Source organism: Drosophila persimilis, unplaced genomic scaffold (assembly GCF_003286085.1).
Source record: "Drosophila persimilis strain 14011-0111.01,24,50 unplaced genomic scaffold, DperRS2 tig00000191-arrow-pilon, whole genome shotgun sequence".
NCBI lineage: Eukaryota > Metazoa > Arthropoda > Insecta > Diptera > Drosophilidae > Drosophila > Drosophila persimilis.
In genome coordinates, this window is record NW_020825298.1 from 6,080,801 (window position 1) to 6,103,260 (window position 22,460).

The 22,460-nt window shown below is 48.0% G+C and overlaps 1 protein-coding gene across 1 annotated transcript; it reads left to right on the top strand.

Annotated features, from left to right (window-relative positions):
* Window positions 1-3,565: 3,565 nt before the first annotated feature.
* On the top strand, window positions 3,566-14,702 carry LOC6589849 (homeotic protein spalt-major). The gene is made up of 5 exons (XM_026988965.1): window positions 3,566-4,420; window positions 8,529-10,135; window positions 10,184-12,652; window positions 12,813-12,893; window positions 13,862-14,702. The coding sequence occupies exons 1-5, from the start codon at window positions 4,270-4,272 to the stop codon at window positions 13,889-13,891; spliced, it is 4,338 nt and encodes a 1,445-aa protein (XP_026844766.1). The 5' UTR covers window positions 3,566-4,269; the 3' UTR covers window positions 13,892-14,702.
* Window positions 14,703-22,460: the final 7,758 nt, after the last annotated feature.

Below are 22,460 nucleotides of genomic sequence, written 5' to 3' on the forward strand. Positions count from 1 at the left end.
CTGTTGTTTTCGTTTTGGATTTTAAATTAGGGCCACCAAAGGGACCGACGATATTGAAATTTGGTTTTCAGATTATCCAACGGAGATAAGGGGCAAAGGGTATCAGAACTGGGGTGACAAGACCCGAACGAAAACCAAAACCAAAAACCGATTGCATTTTTGATTTTTTGTGTATTCGTGGCGACTGGCGGCGATCGATGGCAATGAATAATTGAAAGGGTGATTCGAAACTGATTCAAAAATGCCAGCCAACGAGAGCCAATCGGAAAACTTCAAGGATAAAGATCTATCGAGCCCTGAAGGAAATCAAGGCTTTCTGATTTAGGGACCATAAATATTATATGTATATTTTATAGGCTTTATTTGAGCAATATTTCTATTCAAGAATTGGCTCTGCCTTGGAGGTGGAGTCATTCAGAACCAGCTTTAAACAGATTGCTTTTATGTGGAATTTTCGTTGAATGATTTCTCGCCTTAATTAAGAGATTTAGCGAATCAAATATGAAAGATATTCGCTCTATTGTTTTATGGCTATGAAGCTAATGGATTTTGAGAATTCATGCATAGTCTCGGACCCCCATATCGCGACCATCTTGGGCGTTTAACGATGTTAGCCCGCCCCCCACTCCCCGCAAGTAATCTGCATGGCCATAACAGAGCTGCCTCTGTTGCAGGCCCTAACATGCCTGTTGATGCCCCTCTTTGCACAGAATCGAAGACTGTTAAGGCGTATAAGAGTTGCCGAGAGCGAGTGCTGCAGTTAACAGACACTGAGAGACAGAGAGTGCGACAGAAATAGACAGAAATGAGCGGCAGAGAGCAGCGGCATACACAAGCGCGCGCGTGTGCGAAAGAGAGAGAGAGAGCGCGAGTCAGGCAACCTGTAAGAATCCAAAGAGCGAGAGGCGAAGAGCGGCGCGTTGTTGTTTTCGTTATGATTATGAGAGTCTATCAAAAACTTGTCTGCTGCTGCCGTCGTCGCTGCGTCTGTGTGCGGCTGTGTGTGTGTGTGTTTTGATGGCAGCGCAGATATGAAAAGGGCTGCCGCTGCCGCTGCCGCTGCGGCAATCCCTGTCTTGCCGTTGGTCGGCGCTGACGCCACGGCGACGGCGACGGCGCAAAATGAGCGAATATGAGCGTTATGAATTATGTATTTGGCTTGTACATAAACAAACCCCATCGCATACACACACACACACACAGTGGCTGGAAATGGAGGCGGTGTTCCCGCTCCCTCGTGACCGTTCGCTGCGCTTCCGCTCTGCCGCTGCTCTGCTTTCTTACTGGTGCGCAAGGTGGCACGGAGATTGGCTTTCGACTTTTTTTCCAGCTCACAGTTTTTTTCTTTCTTCTTTTTTTCATTGTTTCTTTGGCTTTACTGCTATTTTTTGTGCTCTCCCTACTTTTAGTGTTTGTTTCTATCTTTCTGTTGCTTTGCTCTTCTATTTTCTGCAATCTCTACGACTCTCCCTCTCTCTCTCTTCCCCTCTTCCACTGCCGTTACAATTTATGACAGCGCTGCCAGGAGCAAAGGCAGCGAGCCGTCAGCTTGGAAAGCTTTATTAATGCTTAGTTGTACTCCTTTTTCCATTCGTATTTATTACGGGTTTTTTTCCTATTGGCCCAAGGAAGCCAGTCGATAAGTTAGAGAATTCTTTGCCCGCCCTGGAAGCCCCATTTGGACTAAGAATTTCTAGAATATAAATCGAAAATATGTATAGAAACTTCATAAATATTTATCCATATGGGAAGTTCTTTTAGAGCCCTTAAAGCTATAGGATTATTTCCCAACTTCAGCAGATTTCATAATTACTCGCTTAAAGCCCAATTATCCTTAACATTCACAGATTAAAGGTGCATTAAAACTTACTAATTTGTTATATAATAAACCTCTTGCTTGAATATGTTCTGTTTTACCCAAAAAAAAACATTCCTTTCCCTCCATCATCCATGGATTAACATCTGTTTTTAGCCAAAGAATTGCTTTGTAATTTTTGAAGGTCTTTAATTGCTTTTGATTGTTGGATTAATCAGAACCAGAAACAATTCATACCCATTCGATTAATCATAACTCAATTGTCATATGTTTCGAAAGGGATTTTAATTTTTATCGCCAGGTGTTTCTTTCGGGGCCCATTTGTGGAGCAGGTACGAAAAATGCCCCCATCTAGAGCCCAGCTCCCACAGGTCTTTGCGGGAAAGAGAGGAGGCACAGAGAGAGAGAGAGCGAGCATAAGCAATAAGAAAATAATTAAAGAAGTGGGAGTTGCCCAAAAAGTCGAAAGAAACAACACAAAAAAAAAACGAAACAGAAAAAAAAAACCAATTTGATGAATGGCTCATAATATTCAACGAATACTCACACACACACAGGCACACACACACACACACATGTGCACGTCATGCACGACTGACGAATAAGCGAAGTCATCGAAAATTGGAGCGGGGGGCGGCTTGGAGGTGCGGGTGGGAGGGGGGCGATACGAACAATAGCAAAGAACTGTAGAAAATCTTATAAAACCGAAATTAAAAAAGCAACAAAAATAAGGGGGGGCGCTCATAACTGCGCCAAAGCGAGCAACAGAGAGGGATGGCAAGAGCGAGAGAGAGACCCGAGGCAGAGAGAGAGCGAGCGAGAGCGAGAGAGCTCGCGCAACAAATGGCAGGCGCGCAGGCCTGAGTGCGAGCAGGCTGGCCTATGCTGTCGGAGAAGGTGATTGTATGGGGTCTGGGGGGGGAGGGGGGGCTTTGTATGAATTATGATAAATTATTAATCAAAGTGCGAGCGAGAGGGCCATAGCAAGAGAGAGAGAGAGACAAGCAGGGAGCCTCTCAGGCCGGAAGGAAGTCGTGCTCTCGCCTGCTCCTTCGTGTGTCTTCTCCTTGTGTGCCTGTGTGCGTGTGTGTGGCTCATAATTTTTCGAACAAGTTTCATAAATGTCCCACTGTCCCACAGGTAAGCGCTGCAGCGGCAGCGACGTCGACGCAGCGACTGCGACTGAGCATCTCGCATCCCGAGCGAAACGCCAGGGTGTGAGTGCGAGTGTGTGTGAGAGTGAGAGGGGCTGCTGCTGCTGCCGCTGCGCGGCCACGGGCAAGAGGTCGATGGCAACAGTAACAGTAACAGTTAGCCGAAGGCCCGACAGCGGGTGCGAGCGAGATAGCGCAATTTAATAAAAATTATGATGAGAGGGAAAACGCGCGCGCCGTCTGTGTGTGTGTGTGTGTGAGAGAGCGAGCGCATATGAAAAATTATATGAAATGTGAGAGGGAGAGCATATTGCATATTGAAATGCGAGAGAGAGGGAGAGGGAGCCGCCACCGTCCGAGTGTGTGTGCGGTGGGTTGGTTGAATGATTGTCAGGATGTGCGGCCGCTGTAACACAGAGGGAGGGAGAGAAAGAGAGAGAGAGAGAGCGCGCGCATGTAATGCTGCTGGTGTTGGTGTCACGAAAACCGGTCGCCGCGAGAGCCGAACCGGGAGCCGAACAGCCGAGCCGAGCCACCGATGGCCGTCTGGTCGTGCGGCGGTTATTGTTTGTGTCAGTTCGACGCGCCACATCGAACGAGCAACAACCGCTCAGATACAAAGATACGTTCGTTCGCAGCAGCAGCAGCCAACGACAGCGACAGCGACAGCGCTAGAATCCGAGAGCAACGTTGCGTATGCGTGACGCGTGAATCGCGTAGAGTTATTTCCCATTTTCGCCCCCCCCGCCCGCAAAACACACACACAAACCCTCGAACGCGTAGTGCAGTGCGCTGACCATCCATCCATCCATCCATCCATCTATCCAGCGATGACAGTGCCCGGGCAGCTTTAGATCAGCGATCGGCCAGAGAGAGCGAGCGAGCGAGCGAGAGCGAAGCAGCAGCAGAGCCAGCGGCAAGGCGGTCTGCATTCATTCCGCCGACGGCAAAACGATAAAGTGATCCAAAGAACGCGGTTCATTCAGCGGTTGAACGGTTTAACGGTGTAACGGTGCAACGATCGCGATAACGGTGTAACGGTGGACATGGAGCGGGTCGTCCTGCGCGCATGACAAACGAACAGCCGCCGAGATCCCCCCCGTCCTGGGCGAGATCAAAATATTAGAGTCCCCCCACCCCCCTTCCATGACCCTCAAACCCCACCAAAACAAAACAAAAACAGTGCAATGATCAAAAGTTAACAAAATCAAGAAACAAAGGATACAAAGAGAAAGAGAAAGTAGAGAGGGAGAGGGAGCGAAAGTGCTTAGCAGTTAACGGTCAACAAAAGTTCTCTTGATGAAAAATCACCTGTCCAACGTGCTGTGTGCAATGCGTAGTGACTTCAAGGATAATCACCAGGAGACCATCAATAAAATGATACAATTTGGCACAGTGAAATATGGCATTGTCAAACAGCTGAAGGATCGCGCTCGAAGCGCCGACAAAGGTGAGCAGAAATAACAATTTAAATTAAGTATAAAGTTGGTGGAAAAATAGGGCTTATAGGCTGCCAGAAATTGTTTAGAATTTTATAGAAATTCTTATATATTTGTGGTGCAGAAAGAGCTGTCTTTGAAGGACCTCTTGGTGGGTCTGAGCCCTGGCTGTTACTCGGTTTGCTCGTCTCCTAAGACTTCTGTTTTATGCCCAAAATATTCGAGATCTTGCTGGTCTTATTTCCCCCCTATTTATCGATGAATGGGCCTCTATATTTCCCGTTTATTTTGTGCCCTGTCATAATTTGATGGACTTGGATTTCATCAAAGCAAAAAACACTTTAAATAAATATAATAAACCGGAGAGGCAGATATATGCAAATGGAAGCCAAAGCTTTCAAAACCAATTAAGGAAACGCGCCTGCCGAGAGGCCTCCAAAATATCGAAACATTTTTCTGTGCCTTTCCCAAAAGTGGAGCCGAAGCCATATTTAAATCATATCGTTTTTAAGACGGTCCATTAAAACGAAATTGATTTTTGATTTATCATAAAAAACGAGATCGTGCAGCGTGGGGCAGGGAGACCCAAAGCCAATAGCAGATGAAACCAAAAACTGGAAATGCAAAATATAATTTATATACCCGAGCAACCAGACAGTGCGTAACATAATCATCAGACCACATAGATTTGTGCAGCATTTAAATTTAAATTTAAACTTAATATTTCCACCACTGCAGCCCACTCTCAAAATTATTAATGTTGGTGGCCCTCTTTTTGGGGGTCTTATCAGGGCAAATGGAAAAACAGTTAAGGCCCGAAAAACCAGAAAAAACACATAATTTAAACACAAAAACAAAAGGGAAAAATGACAAATTTGTTAATTAAGTTTAAATGGTTCAGTTAGGCCGCCGAAATGGTTGGCTTTTAAATTATTTGTATATATTTTCCAATGGTAAGAAACAACTTTCTAATTGTTGCATTGTGAGAAAATTATAAATTAAATATTTATATTGAAATTTCTATTTGCCGAAAACAAAAATATTTCATTCAGCGAATGAAAATTATGCAAAAATAAATCAATTTAATAAGTAAATAAATAAATATATTTGAGGGGAAAAAATGTAAAAAAAGAGCCCGAAATATGCTAAAAAATATTCCAATGAAATATTTCTTTGCTTAGAAAATTTGTTTGAATTGTCCAAAGTCCAGAGAATACAAAAACATAAAAATTATTTCAAATAAAATATAAATAAAATAGGCATTTCCATCAAAGTCCAAATAGGAGGAAAACATAGAAAATATTTCGAATAAAATAGACATTTTCAACAAAGTCCAAAAAATTAGAAAACATGGAAATTTTTTCAAATAAAATAGAAATAAAATAGACATTTCCTTAACCGAAAATTCAAGATTCCAATTTTTATGAATCTATTTTTTAATATAAATATTTTAAAGACAGTTTTCCACATAAATGGCACACAATTTTTGTATCATATTTTATTTGTTGCTATAATGAAAACTAATCAGGGAAAAGTTGTACATAAAAACCAGCATATACCCACACACACACGTGCTTTTATGTATGTGTATTGTATGCTGTATATGTGTTTCCATAATTACAAATGAGTTGCCATTAAATTTGGAAAATTGCTGCCCATAAGCTTTAAAAAGGTGATAAACATTTTTTCCTTATGGATTCGGTTTTTTATTTATACACCGCATATGAATGGGTATATATATATATATATACTATATGTATATAGCGATGGGCATTAATAAATGTTAACTCATTAGTGAGGTGCGGTGTGGGATAAAAAATTAAATTAATATCGCAAAAAAATGAAAATCGAAGCAGAAAGGCAGAGAGCTGAGGCTCATTTCCATATGATTTATTTGGAGTACATATATATATATGCACAGATCCCTTTATGTACACGCCATATGGCATATGGAAATGCTCATCAATTTATTTATTTTGCTATATTTTTTTGTTGTTTGTGTTGTCCCCTGCTCTTGTTTTGTAATCGAATCGAAGTCGCGCTCGCATAACTTAATGACATTAATTATTTAATTATTTTTATTTATTCGATTTTGCTGGGTCTCGGGTCTCGGGCTCCAAAGTTCCAGTGCTGCTCCAGGGGGGAAAATCAAATATTTATGCCTAAAACTTCGACATGAAATTCAATTGGAAGCCGCGACTTCTTCCCAACCTCTGGGCTCTGGTCGGGCTATATATACGATATATATTATTCAATTATGCCGCCACTCTGTTGTTCTCTGGCCGTACTTTTGCATACATTTTTATGGTGTTTCCTTTTGGGTTTCGATTTGGTTTTGGTTTTTTTTTTTTGCATTTTCCAATTGGCTGAACATTTGTTTCACCTCAGGCCATCGCTCGCGGTGGGGTTTCGAGGCGATTTGCATATTGAATATGACGATGGAATAATTGAAAAATCAGTCCAGAACAAAAGTCCAAGTCAATCGGAGGGTTTGGTGGACTCAAATCAAAGGGAAATACCCTACTCGGAGGTGGTTAAAAACTGGCAAAAAAAGAAAACGAAATTCTGTTGAAAATATGTGCCAAAAAAGTTGACATTGGCTAATGTGGGGTTTTTGCGGTAATTATGAATATTTGTGGGGCCAGGATTTATTCGCTTCACATGCGCATATCCGTAATTCATTCGAATTTAGCGAAACAGACGCACAAGCGATTTATGGCCTGACTTAATCCACCTTTAAACTTGTACAATTTAATTTATATATATATGTATACACACACACACAGATCGGCTATAACAATGGGAAATATAATTTCCTGGCCGTTTCACAATTTCATATTTATTTATCTGCGAGATACCAGATACATCTAGAGAGCCAACAGTTGTCAGAGGCACAGTGGCAGCCGCCAATCGATTGGGGGATATATATATAGATTTTGGTTAAATGCTTTTTGGACGCCCACGCGTCAGAGGAACTACAAAAACAACAAAAACTAAAAATGGGGGGCTAAGGCATTGGCCTCTAACGAGGCCCCCACCAGCACCCCCCCTTACCCGTTTATTGTTATTGTAAATTTAACAATTTTATTACCAATTGCAAAATGACTTAACCATGTTCGAGACAATTTTATGTCCGTCATAATTGCCAGTTGTTTTTTTTATTTGCCGCCGCTGTTTTGAAATGTTTATCGTTAACATTATAATTAATTTCAATTAATTAAAATACACTTCAGTTATCGACAATCATAATCATAACTCCTCACCGCCTCGAAGCGGTTTCGTTTTTGAACTTGCAAAAAAAAATGCAATTGCAGAAACAAAAATAAAAAATAAAAATAACAAAAAATATAAATAAGAATTCCCGGTAAAAATAAATGTATCTTTTGCGATCGATATGCAAATGGCGCTGATAGGCAGGCAGGCCTTTCCCTCCACCTCCCTCTCTCTTCTTCCCTCTCCATCTCTGGCTTTGTATCTGTGTATCTTTTGTGGCAGAAACAGAAACAGAAACTCGCTCAACTCGTTTGATTTTCTGTGCAGAAATATGTTTTATTATATACCGTATAGCCATAGGGGACTGGGGGGGGGGACTGGTTCGGCTCTCTGGATTTATCATAAATTATATTTTATGTGCGTGTGCGGCAAAAGTTGATTTTTTATTTGGGCTTTTGCTGGGTTTTTGCTGGTTTTTTGTTTTGGGTCCAATCTGTGACTGGGTTTTGGCTGTTAATTAAAGAGATTTCGCCAGACAACTGTTTCTTAGGGGGGGGCCCGGGCCCCCACAGTCTTTTCTGCTGCAAAACATGAGTTATTTTTCACATAGATTGCGCCTCTTTTTTCTGATTCAGGCCCAAAAGCAGGCTGTCAACTGCTTTCTCTCGATGGCAACAAGTGGCGATCGACGGGAAGACTAATTGTGGCCACAAATAGAGGGGCAGAGGGTGGCAGAGGGGGGGGGGGGGTTGCCACATTCGTGGCAGGCGATTAAGTCATATATGCCATAAGAAGAGGGATAGAGAGGGGGGCAGGAGGGGGCATGGCCATACACGTAGAAGGAAGGTCTTTCCATAGAAACTCAAGCTTGACTTCCACTCTTTGTTGCTCTTCTTTTTCTTGCAGACACTGGCAGCGATCAGGAGGAGAATGGAGCCTGCTCGCCGCTGACCACGGCCACTGCCACGACCACGGCCAGTCCCAGCCGCAGTCCCGAGCCCGAGGAGGATCAGGAGCAGCAGCTGAAACACTCGGAGACCATCGAGGACAACAACAACAAGGTGCTGGTCATGACAAAGCCGGACTCCGAGCCGGAGGCCCACTCGAGGCCGCAGTCACCGCTGGCCCTGACCAACACCGAAGAGGCGGCCACGGCGGCCAGTCCGGCGGCAGTGGCCCCCGAGAAGGACATCGAAGTGGATGTGGAGATGCCAGAGACAAGGACGGCGGCAGGAGAGGCTGTGGGGGCCACACCTGTGACCCTGGAGGCCATCCAGAACATGCAGATGGCCATTGCCCAGTTTGCGGCCAAGACGATTGCCAACGGATCGACGGGGGCGGACAACGAGGCGGCCATGAAGCAGCTGGCCTTCCTGCAGCAGACGCTCTTCAATCTGCAGCAGCAGCAGCTCTTCCAGATCCAGCTGATCCAGCAGCTGCAGTCGCAGCTGGCCCTCAACCAGGCCAAGCAGACGGACACGGACGAGGCCCAGGAGGAGGATGGGGATGCCGATGCGGATGCGGATGGGGAGCCAGAGGAGCGCGACGATGGCGAGACGGACACGTACGAGGAGGAGGAGCGCATTGCCGACATGGAGCTGCGCCAGAAGGCGGAGGCCCGCATGGCCGAGGCCAAGGCCCGCCAGCATCTGATCAATGCGGGAGTGCCCCTCAGGGAGTCCTCCGGATCGCCCGCCGAGTCCCTGAAGCGCCGCCGAGAACAGGAGCAGGAGCAGGAGGAGGCTGCCGCTGCTGCCGCGGCCATGAGGCGCCCGCCCACCAGCCGCCGCCTCAGCTCGGAGGCGGCGGGCCGGCACAAGGAGAACGCCCAGGAGGCGCTGGCCAAGCTCAAGGACATGGAGAACATGCCGCTGCCGTTCGGCTCCGACCTGGCCTCGAGCATCATCACGAACCACGACGACCTGCCGGAGCCCAACTCGCTGGACCTGCTGCAGAAGCGCGCCCAGGAGGTGCTCGACTCCGCCTCGCAGGGCATCCTGGCCAACAACATGGCCGACGACTTCGCCTTCGACAAGGCCGGCGAGGGCAAGGGCCGCAACGAGCCGTTCTTCAAGCACCGCTGCCGGTACTGCGGCAAGGTCTTCGGCTCCGACTCCGCCCTGCAGATCCACATCCGCTCGCACACCGGCGAGCGCCCCTTCAAGTGCAACGTCTGCGGCAGCCGCTTCACCACGAAGGGCAACCTCAAGGTCCACTTCCAGCGGCACGCCCAGAAGTTCCCGCACGTGCCCATGAACGCCACGCCCATTCCGGAGCACATGGACAAGTTCCATCCGCCGCTGCTCGACCAGATGTCGCCCACGGACAGCTCGCCCACCCACTCGCCGGCGCCGCCCGCGGCCACGTCCGGGAGCTCCGCTGCCGCCCCGCCGCCCCTGCCGTTCGCCTCGAGCCCCGCCTTCCCGGGCCTGCAGGGTCTCTACCGGCCGCCCATGGAGATCCTCAAGTCGCTGGGCGCCGCCGCAGGCGGTCCGCATCCGTTCTTCCCCCAAATGCCGGGCCTGGGCGCCGCCCTGAAGCACTCCCATGCCCACTCCCACGACATGCCCACGGATCTGCGCAAGTCCTCGGGTCCGAGTTCGCCCCGCCCCCAGGGGGAGGAGGAGGAGGAGGAGGAGGACGAGGAGATGCTGTCCGGCCAGATGCCCGTCAAGACGGAGCTCATGGAGGAGGACAAGGAGGAGGAGGAGGCGAACGAGGAGCAGGACACCTCTGCCCACGATCGCTCGGAGACGGAGACGGAGCCCGAGCCGGAGCCCCTGCCCCTGGAGGTGCGGATCAAGGAGGAGCGCCTCGAGGAGGAGTCGTCCGAGCAGCACCAGTCCCAGGACCCCGAGGAGGAGCACCTCGAGGTGCGTCGCACGCCCTCGCCGCGCGTCCGATCCCCGCCCGTGAATCACCATCGCAGCCACCACCACGCCCACCACGGCCACCACGCCCACCACGCCCATCACGGCTACCCGCCGGTGGTGCAGCCCATCCAGCCGCCGGCCCTGATGCACGCACAGCCCTCGCCCGGCTCCCAGTCGCACCTGGACCACCTGCCCACGCCCGGCCAGCTGCCGCCGAGCATGCCCCACCGGGAGGACTTCTTCGCGGAGCGTTTCCCGCTCAATTTCACGACCGGAAAGACGCTCTCGCCGGAGCACAACTCCCCCATCCGCTCGCCGGCCGCCGGCGGACCCCATCCGCACGGGCATCCGCACCACGGCCACATGGCGCGCTCGCCCTTCTTCAATCCGATCAAGCACGAGATGGCGGCGCTGCTGCCGCGGCCCCACAGCAACGACAACTCGTGGGAGAACTTCATCGAGGTGTCGAACACCTCGGAGACGATGAAGCTCAAGGAGCTGATGAAGAACAAGAAGATCAGCGACCCCAACCAGTGCGTGGTCTGCGACCGGGTGCTCTCCTGCAAGAGCGCCCTCCAGATGCACTACCGGACGCACACGGGCGAGCGGCCGTTCAAGTGCCGCATCTGCGGACGGGCCTTCACCACGAAGGGCAACCTGAAGACGCACATGGCCGTGCACAAGATCCGGCCGCCGATGCGCAACTTCCACCAGTGCCCCGTCTGCCACAAGAAGTACTCGAACGCCCTCGTCCTGCAGCAGCACATCCGCCTGCACACGGGCGAGCCCACGGACCTCACGCCCGAGCAGATCCAGGCGGCCGAGATCCGCGATCCGCCGCCATCCATGATGCCCGGCCACTTCATGAATCCCTTTGCGGCGGCCGCCTTCCACTTTGGCGCCCTGCCGGGCGGACCGGGCGGACCGGGCGGCCCCCCGGGCGCCGGAGGAGCCCTCCACGGGCCGCACAACGGAGCCCTCGGCTCGGAGTCGTCGCAGGGGGACATGGAGGACAACATGGACTGCGGGGACGACTACGACGACGACGTGTCCTCGGAGCATCTGTCCAACAGCCACCTCGACCAGGAGGGCGCTGGATCCGGGGAGCGTCCGCGCTCGGGCGACGACTTCAAGTCGCTGCTCTTCGAGCAGAAGCTCCGCATCGACGCCACGGGCGTGGTCAACACCCATCCGCCCGCCCGGCCCCGCTCCTCCGCCTCCAGCAACGCCAACTCCGTGGGATCCGCCTCGGCGCCCACCAGCCCCACCTCCCAGTCGCACCTGGCCGCCAAGCCGAGCTCCTCGTCCACGCGGGCCAGCAGCCCGGCCCGCTCGGAGGCGTCGCAGGGCGCGCTGGACCTCACGCCCCGCGCGGCCCCCCAGCCCCCGCCGGCGGCCTCCGCCTCCGCCTCGGCCTCCTCGTCCAGCTCCCGCTCGCCGCTGCTGCCCAAGGAGAAGCCCATCAGCCCGCCCGGCCTGCCGCAGTCGGCCCGGAGCCCGCCCAACGGACCCCCTCCGCCGCCCTCGATGCTCTCCTGCTCGCCCCTGCCCCCGTCGGTGGCCATCGACTGCCTGCCCCCGGGGCTGCAGCACCACCTGCAGCAGCAGCACCAGCACCTCATGCAGCAGCAGGCGGCCGTGGCGGCGGCGGCGGCGGCCCAGCACCACCACCACCAGATGCAGCAGCACGCGGCCGCCCTGCACCAGCACCAGGAGCAGCTGCGTCGCGAGGCCCAGGAGGCGCAGCAGAAGGCGGCGGCGGCGGCGGCAGCGGCGGCCGCAGCAGCCCAGCGCCAGACCTCGCCCCAGCCCCCGTCCCGCGGCGGCAGCGATGTGGCAGGAGTCGGGCCGGCGGGTCCGCCCAATCCCAATCCCCTGATGGGCGCCCGTCCGCCCTTCGGCATGTTCCCCAATCTGCCGCTCTTCCCACCCTCCACGACCCAAAACATGTGCAACGCGATGAACCAGATCGCCCAGTCGGTGATGCCGGCGGCGCCGTTCAATCCGCTGGCCCTCAGCGGCGTGCGCGGCAGCACCACCTGCGGCATCTGCTACAAGACATTCCCCTGCCACTCGGCCCTCGAGATCCACTACAGGAGCCACACCAAGGAGCGGCCCTTCAAGTGCAACATCTGTGATCGCGGCTTCACCACCAAGGTAAGTGGCACTCGCTCTCTCTCTCTCCCCCTCTCTCGCTCATCCACCATCCATTTGGGGGTTTGTGGGGTGGGTCCTACGGGCGGACTGTTAGCTAGACCCCCGAGACCTCAAGCAGAGACCTAACCGAAGCTTTCCTCTCTTCTTGTTCCTCTTCCAGGGCAATCTGAAGCAGCACATGCTGACACACAAGATCCGGGACATGGAGCAGGAGACCTTCAGAAATCGTGCAGTAAAGTATGTAAGTCTTCTAATATCAATCCAATCCCCACAATCCCCACCAAAAGCACACCCAGATCAAAGATCCGCTGTCTTTCCTCCCAAAAAGTCTGGCAAACAGTTTCAGGAGCAAAGCCTCCTCGATTCAGTCAATGATCTATCGATTGAGGATCAAAATCCATTCCTTGATCATCACTTTCGGATTATTTTTGCACTTAATTCTGCTGTTTCTTCCTCCTTCAAGACCAACGCAACTTTTGATCATCACTTTCGGATTAATCTTCCCCTAAATTCTTGTGCATCTTCCCCCTTAAGTCATGTTTAAGACCATCGAAGATACCAGACTCAGAACAGCACGATTTCTTTTAACTTTTGATCATCACTTTCGGATTATTTTTCATCACTTTCGGATTATTTTTCCCCCTTACTTATTTTGTATCTGCCTCCTTCAAGACCATCGCAGATATCAGTCACAGAACAGCATAACAGCCTGCCTTCAGGCCATTTTCTGATGATAAATTTTGATCATCACTTTTGGTTAATTCTTCCCCTTACTTTTTACGCATCTTTGCCCTTAAATCATGTTCAAGACCATCGCAGATCACAGACACAGAACAGCACCTTTTTTTTACAAGTTGGATCATCACTTTCGGATTATTTTTCCCCTTATTCTGTATCTTTCTCCTCAATCCATCTCAGACAACAGTCTCAGAGCACCATAAGAGCTGCGTTTAGGCCATTTTCTTTTGATAACTTTCGATCATCACTTTCGGATTAATTTTCCCCTCACTTCTGTTGTATCTTTCCCCTTTAAACAGCCCCAAAACAGCACAACATTTGCATTCAAACTCCATTTCTTCAGTGTTCTTTCCTTCAATTAGTCATCCAATACCTATCACCCCCTCCCCTCCCCTCCCAAGACCCCAAAAAACAACCCTGATCATTTCCCTTTTACTTATGAATCTTTTTGCTCTGCTCTTATCTTTACAGATGAGTGAATGGAACTCTGATCGCGAATAAATAGACAGCACGATCACGATCGAGATCTAGATCGACGTCTAGATACTTTCCTCGAAGAAGGCTGTTCCAGAAACCGAACCAGAACCAGCTCCAGATTCAGATTCAGTCAAGATGCAATCGATTCTCGCAAACCAAATGATCTCAAAAACAAAAAGAGAGAGAGAGAGAGTGAGAGAGAGGGGCCGAGATGCTGGTGTATACAAATCTTTTATATTTATAAATTGTTGCCCACAAAAAATATTATTTGGGAATGCGAATGCGAATTCATAAACAATGTTTTTATGATCCTGGGGGCGCGCTAGAAACCAATACAAATGAAAGCCGGCGATCATGAAACGTATCCAAAGATGCATCGAAAGCGATTTGTGTTCCAGAGCTAAAGACCTGGCGCCATGGAGCCCAAAAACTGCTTGGTATTGAGAGACTGATAGCGTTTCATGTTCCAACAGCCGCACAGATACTCCTCTCTGAAGTATCTGAAGCGAAGGCGTAGAAAAAATCAAAATTCGAATTTAAAGCAAAAAAAACTTAAGGTATATGCAAATAGAAATATAATAGGTACCTATATATATATATATATATATATATATGATATATTGTAGTATGATAACCGAATCCCCCCTCACAGATACACAGCTACAGATACAGATACACGGTTAATCTATTTGGAATGTGCAATAAAATATGACACGCTATAAATTTAGATGCTTTTGTTTCCTACTACTCGTAAATTAGTTTTTATTTTCCACTCCTTGTACATACCCTATAAATAATAATCATATTTCAAGATCCCAAAAAATACAAAACAAAAAAAAAAAAAATTAAAAATTATATATGAGAAATTGTGATATTAAATGTAAAAACAAAAAAAACACAAATAAAATACAAATAATTGATTGCTTTCCATATCACAGAACCACAAAAGATACAATATACTGTATCTAAGATTCAAGGTTAATTTAGTCGTTAGACGAGACACAAAATCACCCTCCCCCCCCCACCCCACCCTAGATATAAGTACACACCCCTAACTTATACACAGATACAAATGTATCTCACAATCTGTTCGTAAGCATAGTCTCATAATTTATTAAAAAACCACAAAAATCCAAGTAAAATCGATTGAGAAAAAGTGAAAAGAATAAACGTGAACGAATAAATATATACATATATATGTATGTACAATGTATTTAAGTTATGAAAAATTATGAAATCCGTTTGTTTTCTTTCACGGGTTTCCCCATGGCCCGGGCCCTATCGCGATCGGGCGGGGTTCTGGGAAAAAACCAGATGGTCTCTCCGGTTTGTAATAAAAATGATTAGTCAAGTTTATTATCATCGTAATCTTTTAATTCGAAATCGAAACGGCATATCGACAGTCTCCCAGCGACCCACGAAGAGACCCACGAAGAGACCTGATCTATAATGGAGCGATGCCCCGATCCCGATCGGGCAATGAAATATTTTTATTGCCTTTTAAATTGATATTTTACCTTCAACACAACAAATTTTTTCGCTGCCTGCTTTCGATGGGGTTTTTTTTTTCTCTTTTTTTTCTGGTTAACTCCATTCGATCCCCATCCCGGCCTCCATCCCGGTCTCCGTCTTCGTCTCCATCTCGGTTTCGACTTGGCTCTCTGGCATTTTAGTCGTTAATCAAAAAATTTCTCGTTGACAATGCTTTGTCATCTTTTTAATGACGGACACCCGCTGGGTTCTGAGTGTTCCCCTCCCCCCCTCCCGGCCTTCGCCCCTTCTCCCCTTCTCGTTCTGACCGCGTGATGGATGCTTGAACTGGTTTCGATTTGAAAATTTCATTTACATGTTGACATCGACCATAAAACAATGGAATGGATCTCGGCTTTGATTAGTGGCCTTTCAAGGGGGGGGGCGCTCTCTCTAAGGGGAGGGAAGGGGCTACCTGACATAGCCATTGGTACAGCGTTTCGTAGGCAGACAGACCCATTTCCTGGGCTCTGAAGCCCCTACAATCCCTTCTTTGAAAGCCTCTCTAGCTGCAGGATTCCCTGGCTGTTTCTTGCTGAAAACATCTGCCCCAAACATGACACAGCTATGCCTTTGGTGAGTAATTAACACGGCTAATATGCCAGCTCGATGACTGGCCACCGATTGCCAACTGACGAGCTGTCATCGAGCACACACACACGGCGGAGTGCATCCATCGGCGCCTCGATGCGGTGCCTTCGCTGTAGGTAGCCCCCAGGTCTGTCAGCACCTTCCAGGACGGATCCCTGGGCCCAAGGAACAACCCCTGCGCCAAGGGTTGAGCCGAGCTGAATTGAGTTATGGCTGGGTGTCTCACGATCCCTGTTTCGGGCCCCGCCAGCATTCCTGCAGTTTATTTACAATTTTGTCACACAAGCCCGCCCCTCCTTTGCCCCCTTCGCCACCCTTTAGTTCTGTTTAGTTTAATTTGGGGCAATTTAATGGATTTACAGCACGATAGGGCAAACGTCTCCCCATTCCCCTCCGATCCCCCGTTAAATTTTACTGCCGCCGCTCCACGCACAAACTGCAGAACAACCCAATCGTCTGATAACTATTAAGATAACTACTGCAGCCATATTGGGGCTGGGATTGGGCTACGAAATCCTTGAAACACGCTGCCAATAAATGCAAAAATCCTTACAAATAATATGAGAATGGTTATGGGCACTGTTTGGGCTTATCGCAGGCATAAAACCCACAGCAAACAAACAAACAAACAAACACCAACACCGAAAACAATCTAAACAAGAAAAATTGCACAAATTGCCGGGGCTTCTCGATTCTCGATTCTCGGTTTCATCGTCGTCTTCAGCCTCTCTGGTATCGTGTCGGACCCCAACAACGTCATCATCCTCGGCGGCACAGTGGGCGCCATGCCCTTCGGCCTGGGCATAAATGGAGAACAGGATTTACATGGACTGGAGATAATTAATTGAAGCTTCCCGACTTGTTTTTCGATTGTTTCCGCTTCAGTTTCGATTTCGCATCAATTGATTGCAATTTATATGGAATTGAAGGGCGGCCTTAAAAAACATTTTACAAATCTAATTTATTTTATTTCATGAATGCCGCCTGGGTTTTTTATTTAAAACAAAATTGGAATACTTTTTATTAATTCAGAAATTAATGAAATTTGTTGTATGTGAGACATGTTACATTTTTGGGGGGTTTTTTCGAGGATAAACCCCTTGGTAGGGGACTCCAAAATATTTTGTGATGCTTCAAGGCCGCTGTGATTCCTTTTTTTGTATAGAAAATAGCCAAATAATTAAAAATATGTACAAAATGTATGCGATTTAATGGAATAAATTCTTTGAAAATCTTTTTAAAAGGCACTAAAATTTTCACACCTCCCCAAAGGCCTGGCATTGCCATTAGTTTCCCTGGAAATTCCTTCGAAAATCCCCAACAAAGTACAAAATCTATGCCTTAGCGAGCCCTGCCTGCCCCATGGTGCAACTAAGCAACACCTACAGCCAACAACAAAGGCCATAACAGCAGCAACACAAACACTTATGCAAACACCCAACACCCCCCCTGGGGAGGGAAAAGATGGGGGAATGGGGGGAAAAGCCACTTGTATAGGAAAAATCTGACGATTTGTTTGCATTTTTATTATTTCCTGCTGATGCCGCAGCTGAAATTGTCACACAAAATAAAATCAAATAAAAGCAACAACAACTAGCCGAAACCCGTGCCGTACGTACGTACGTCCGTGCCTCGTGCAACACCCGCCTTAATGGTGTTTGAGTAGCCGTATCTGTGTATCGGCAAGTGTCACTTTGGCACATCATTTGGGTCCCCGGACACACAATGGCGGCGGCCCCACCGTTTGAGCCGCCGCCAGAGCCAGAGTCGCCACAGTCGGAGTCGAAGACGGAGCATTTTGACGTCGGCAGATTCGGAGGAGAGGCTCTGCCGTCCGCGATTGAAGCTGGGCTTAAAGCTGGGCTTGAAGCTGGCCTAGACCTGGCCGCTGCCCGGGCCCCTCGACCGCCTCGTGTCTTGGCATTTGACATGCGCTCGCATTTAGGCAACATTATGCACAGGATTAGTTGACAGCCAGCGGCTTCTGATGGGGCAGGCCTCGGCTCTCCTCTGGTCACGTGCGTGCGTGCGGCCTTTGGGTGTGTCCGTCTCTGGGCCATCGACACCGTCATAATATTGTAGTGCCCGATTAATTGGCCCGTCTGTGTATCTATGTATCTCTTTGCTTATGTCTGGGCGTTATTTGTCGATATTTTTGCGGCTTATTTGCGGTTCCTCGGCACACTTTTGGGCAGACAAGATGGTAAGCCTGGGATAAGCCCAAGAGCAGGGCTGCCAGTGCCAAGGGAGAGATAAGGGAGGCGTGGACTTTCCGATAGAACCATATTTTGGGGGTCCTTCACAGATTTGGACCTTGGATTGTCTTTTTAAAGGAATGTATCTAAAACGAAGCTTAGGGTTGTGTTCCATCAGTCAATCTACACTTGAAGAAGACTAACGGCCATAGATTTCCCTCGTCCAGGACCTTTTCAGGTTGGATTTTGGCAGGCTCTCCCCAAGAAGGCGCTCAACTCCTGCTTTCCTCAACTGAAAAACCCTTTAAATATAATTTAATTCACAAAAACCCCTCTCGTTGGATCACTTGCCTTACAGATCCCCTGGAAAATCATTCCAGGGGGCACTAAAATATGATCAGCATCCTCGCGGGGGCCCTCCTGGCTGCCATTACAACAAATGAGACTGGGGGACGGCCCGCTGGACAATCGATTGGATGGAACTCTGGCAACGCCTTGTTGGATAATTTTCCGTGCCGATTGACGTTGCAAATGATGAAGCATTAATCGGGGCAAAGCGGCACTGCCCCATGGGCGTGGACCGGCGAACCGGCGAGTAATCTGCGAGAGAGACACACAGAGTCGAGGCGAGTTGGGAATTCTAAGCGGGATGTTGGCGCGATTTACTGCTTGGCTGCTTACCCCCATCGGCAGGGGGACGGGGTGGGGGTAGGGGAGGGGGTGTGAGGAATGGCCATGTGATTACATGAAAAACACTGAAAAGCGAGTCAACTTTCCAACCAATTTTTGCCAGCGCAGACCAGAGACCAAAGTAGAAAATTACAACAGTTTATACGCTCGATACAGAGGGAGATAGAGAGAGGGAGAGAGGGAGAGAGATGGAGAGGAGACCATACAAGCAACAATCCCGCAATCCCAGCAGCAATTTTCAAAATTTCAATCCCACTGCTCGGTGGATGCTGCTTTTGATACCCTTTCAAGGGGTCCTCCTACTTTCGGGCAGGGCCTAGGCTGTATTATAGGGGATATATAGGTTTCGATCTGGTAGGTATCGAGCCACCATTTGGGCCTTGTCTTTCCATATTCACGGGCTTGGCGGCTGGCCGAAAAGTGTATCCAAAGAAACCCCAACCATTTCGGTGGCTCCTCCAGTGATTTGTTTGTCGTTGTTGGGGCTTGGGGGGGGGGGGGGGGGGGGGGGGGGGGGGGGGGGGCTGGCAAACGTGGCTGCTGATGATGAGTGTGCTGCCGCCTCGATCTAATTTCTCATGCTGGAATCATCGATTCATCGTTTTGTGTTGCCCTGTAAATCAACGGGACAAAGCAGGCCCCTCCCACCCACACCCCGCCATCTGCTCCTCAGGCCGGACTCCAATCAATCCGAGCCAAAGCAATCCAGTGCCCACAGTGCCACAGTGCACTCCTGCCACCCACTGTCCAAATCTAAGCGCTTCAAATATATTTTCCCCCTCGTTTTGGGAGCAGAAACGCGGCATAATTGCCGTTTTGTTCGAAGAGGAAGACGGGGAGAGGGGGAGAGGGAGGGGGAGGGGGAGGCTACAAATACAAATTGCACGTTTCAACCCATACATGCTGCTGTGTGTGTGTCTCTCTCTCTCTCTCTCTGGCGTGTGTTTGGGTCAAATCAAAAAATCACAACAAAATTACTTGCCTGTCATGAAATTTGCCTCGATTTTGTTTCGGGTTTTATTTTGTTCGAGTCTTCTTTTGCGGATGCAAAACGTTTTTGCTATTTTATTTTGTCTTCCTCGCTCTGGCATCCCCCCTCCCCCTCCTCTGAGCGAGCAGCAGAAGAGTGTAAAGTGTTCCTGTGCTTTGGAGGTTGTTTTTTCTTGTTTTTTTTTTGCTATATGTATAATTTGAATTTACAGTCAGTGGGCCGCCTTCCGCTACGTCAAATCATTGCAGTGGACAGTGGGACCAGGGCGGGCCGTAAAGGGGGGGAACAAAAAATATATTAACAAAGAAAGCTTCGCCAACAGGATGATCTAAGGGGATGATCTCTACCCTAGAGACCTGGACAGATAATCGAACCAAATAAAATCCCTCATAGAATTCCTCAAAGCATAATGTCGTAGAATTTTTCTTTAAATAATCGTAAATAAATTTTACTTTGACTGTTGTATAAGTTTTTCAAACAACATAATTTTTATCACTGATATTATTTTATAATCAAAAATACAAAATACAACATAATTGTATTTTATGTTTTTCTATCTGTAATAATATTTGATCTTCATATACAAAATTACACAAAAAATAATAATAATAATAATAATAAAAAATAAGCTATTCAAAAAAAAAAAAACCTAAATTTGTTGGTCATATTATTTTATAATCAAAAATACAAAATAAAATAAAAAAAGTAACAGCAAGAAACATAATTGTATTTTATGTTTTACTATCTGTAATAATATTTTGTATTCAAATACAAAGCTAAAAAAAAAAGTTTAAAAAAAATCGACTCAAATATTTAAAAAACAAATACGTAAATATTTTCTTGGATTGTACATTTTTTAAGTAAATAAGAGGAAACATTTTTGTATATTTTCTTCTAAACATTTTCAATGTTTTCTATGCTACTATTTTTTTTTTTTTGAATAATATATTTATTGAAATATAGGGAAATATTAACTCCATTAAATGTTTGCTCGACAAGCACAGACTTTTCTTTAGAAACAGCATTGCTTTGTGGAACATTTTGTGGTAAAAGAAACTGCTTTTCATATATCTAATATCTAATAATATCAATAATATCTATATATCCATTTAATATGTTGCTCATACAAGAAAGCGGCAGAGCTGGACCGTCTTTTAACCATTCTCCTTTCAATTTCAAATTTCAAATTTGTGATATTTTTTTCGAAGAATTTTCTTGGTTATCCAGGTGATTTTTTAATAGTATTCCAGGTGCGATATATATAGAAATATTTACGCCATTAAGTGTTTGCTCTACAAGCACATATTTTTCTGTAGAAACAGCATTGTTTTGTGGAACATTTTATGGGAAGAGAATCTGCTGCACATTTGGCGCAAATAATATCTAAAATAATTCTTAGAAAGTCTCAGAGCGGGACTGTCTTTGAGGCGCTCTCTTGGGGCTTTTCAATAACAATTTAAGAGAGCCTGAAGCCACTTCCAAATACCCCCCTGAAGAAAACGCATACCAAAGAAACGTATGGGCGTTACTCCTCCTACAATGTGTATTATCCATGCTTTTAATATCCCTCCCCAATGATAATTCCCATCTAGACGTTGACTGCAGCCCGTGGGACACCAGCAGAGGGCTCTTACGGCCCATCCCCCGTCCATTTTTAACCGATTCTCCATTCAAATCGAGACTCGTTCCACTGTGCAGTGATTTCCAATCAACGTGACGTATGAGTGTTTGGCTCGGAGTTTGCTGTGTGTCCAACTTTGTACTGGGTTTGGGTTTGGGTTGGGGTTTTGGGTCTGAGATGGAGACTGGAGACTGGCGCTGGCACTGGGGGTCTGACTGTGAGTTCGAGTCTCGAACTGGGGCTGCGGCTGCGACTGCGGCTGGGGGGCTGGTCGTCTGTTGGTTGATCGGTTCGCTGGTGGGTTTGCTGGTCGGTCCCGGACCCTGTCCTGGTCCCGGTCCCGGTGCCGGGTGGAATATGCAATTATGTATTTTTAAGTTCATGTTTTTACATTTGCCTTTGCTCCGTCTCGCTTGCACTCACTTGCTTTGCTTTGCGCCCAATTGCTGTAAATATAAAATTGCAGCAATTTTCTATGACTCGCCTCGATTGGAGTCGACGACGCGAGCAGGGCCCTGCCACTTGGGTCTGATTGCCACTGCCCCGGCCCCACTGTGTGTGTGGGGAGTGCTGTGGTCTCTAACAACCGCCCTGTGGGTGGTAGCGGGCCCAGTTATTATGAATTGCTGCAGCAAATTGCCGGCAACCAGAAACGAGCAAAATGGTGACGGCTGCCTCTGGGGGGCGGGGGTTGGAGCTCTGGAGCTCTGGCGCTCCGATTATCGGCAATCGTGCGGCATTATGGAAGATGTCTGTCTAGCCAATGCCAGTGTGGCATGCGGCATGCGGCATGTGGCAGTGCCGAACCGAGCGCACCTCTTAATTGCCGCCAACTACTGGGCCTAGACCCAGCCTCTGGTGCAGGTGTGGGGGGGGCCACTTTTCGGGTGTCAACTACAAAATAACAACAAAATGTTTCGCGCTCTTATGAGTGCCGTTTCGGGCACCGTTTTCGAGAAACGTGATTGGACTTGT

Excerpts from the sequence above, each read along its gene's own strand:
- LOC6589849 (XM_026988965.1), top strand. The coding sequence starts at position 4,270 with ATGAAAAATCACCTGTCCAACGTGCTGTGTGCAATGCGTAGTGACTTC. Across the intron at positions 10,136-10,183 it reads CGCATCCGTTCTTCCCCCAA|GACATGCCCACGGATCTGCG; the intron begins ATGCCGGGCCTG and ends GCCCACTCCCAC. Across the intron at positions 12,653-12,812 it reads ATCGCGGCTTCACCACCAAG|GGCAATCTGAAGCAGCACAT; the intron begins GTAAGTGGCACT and ends TTCCTCTTCCAG.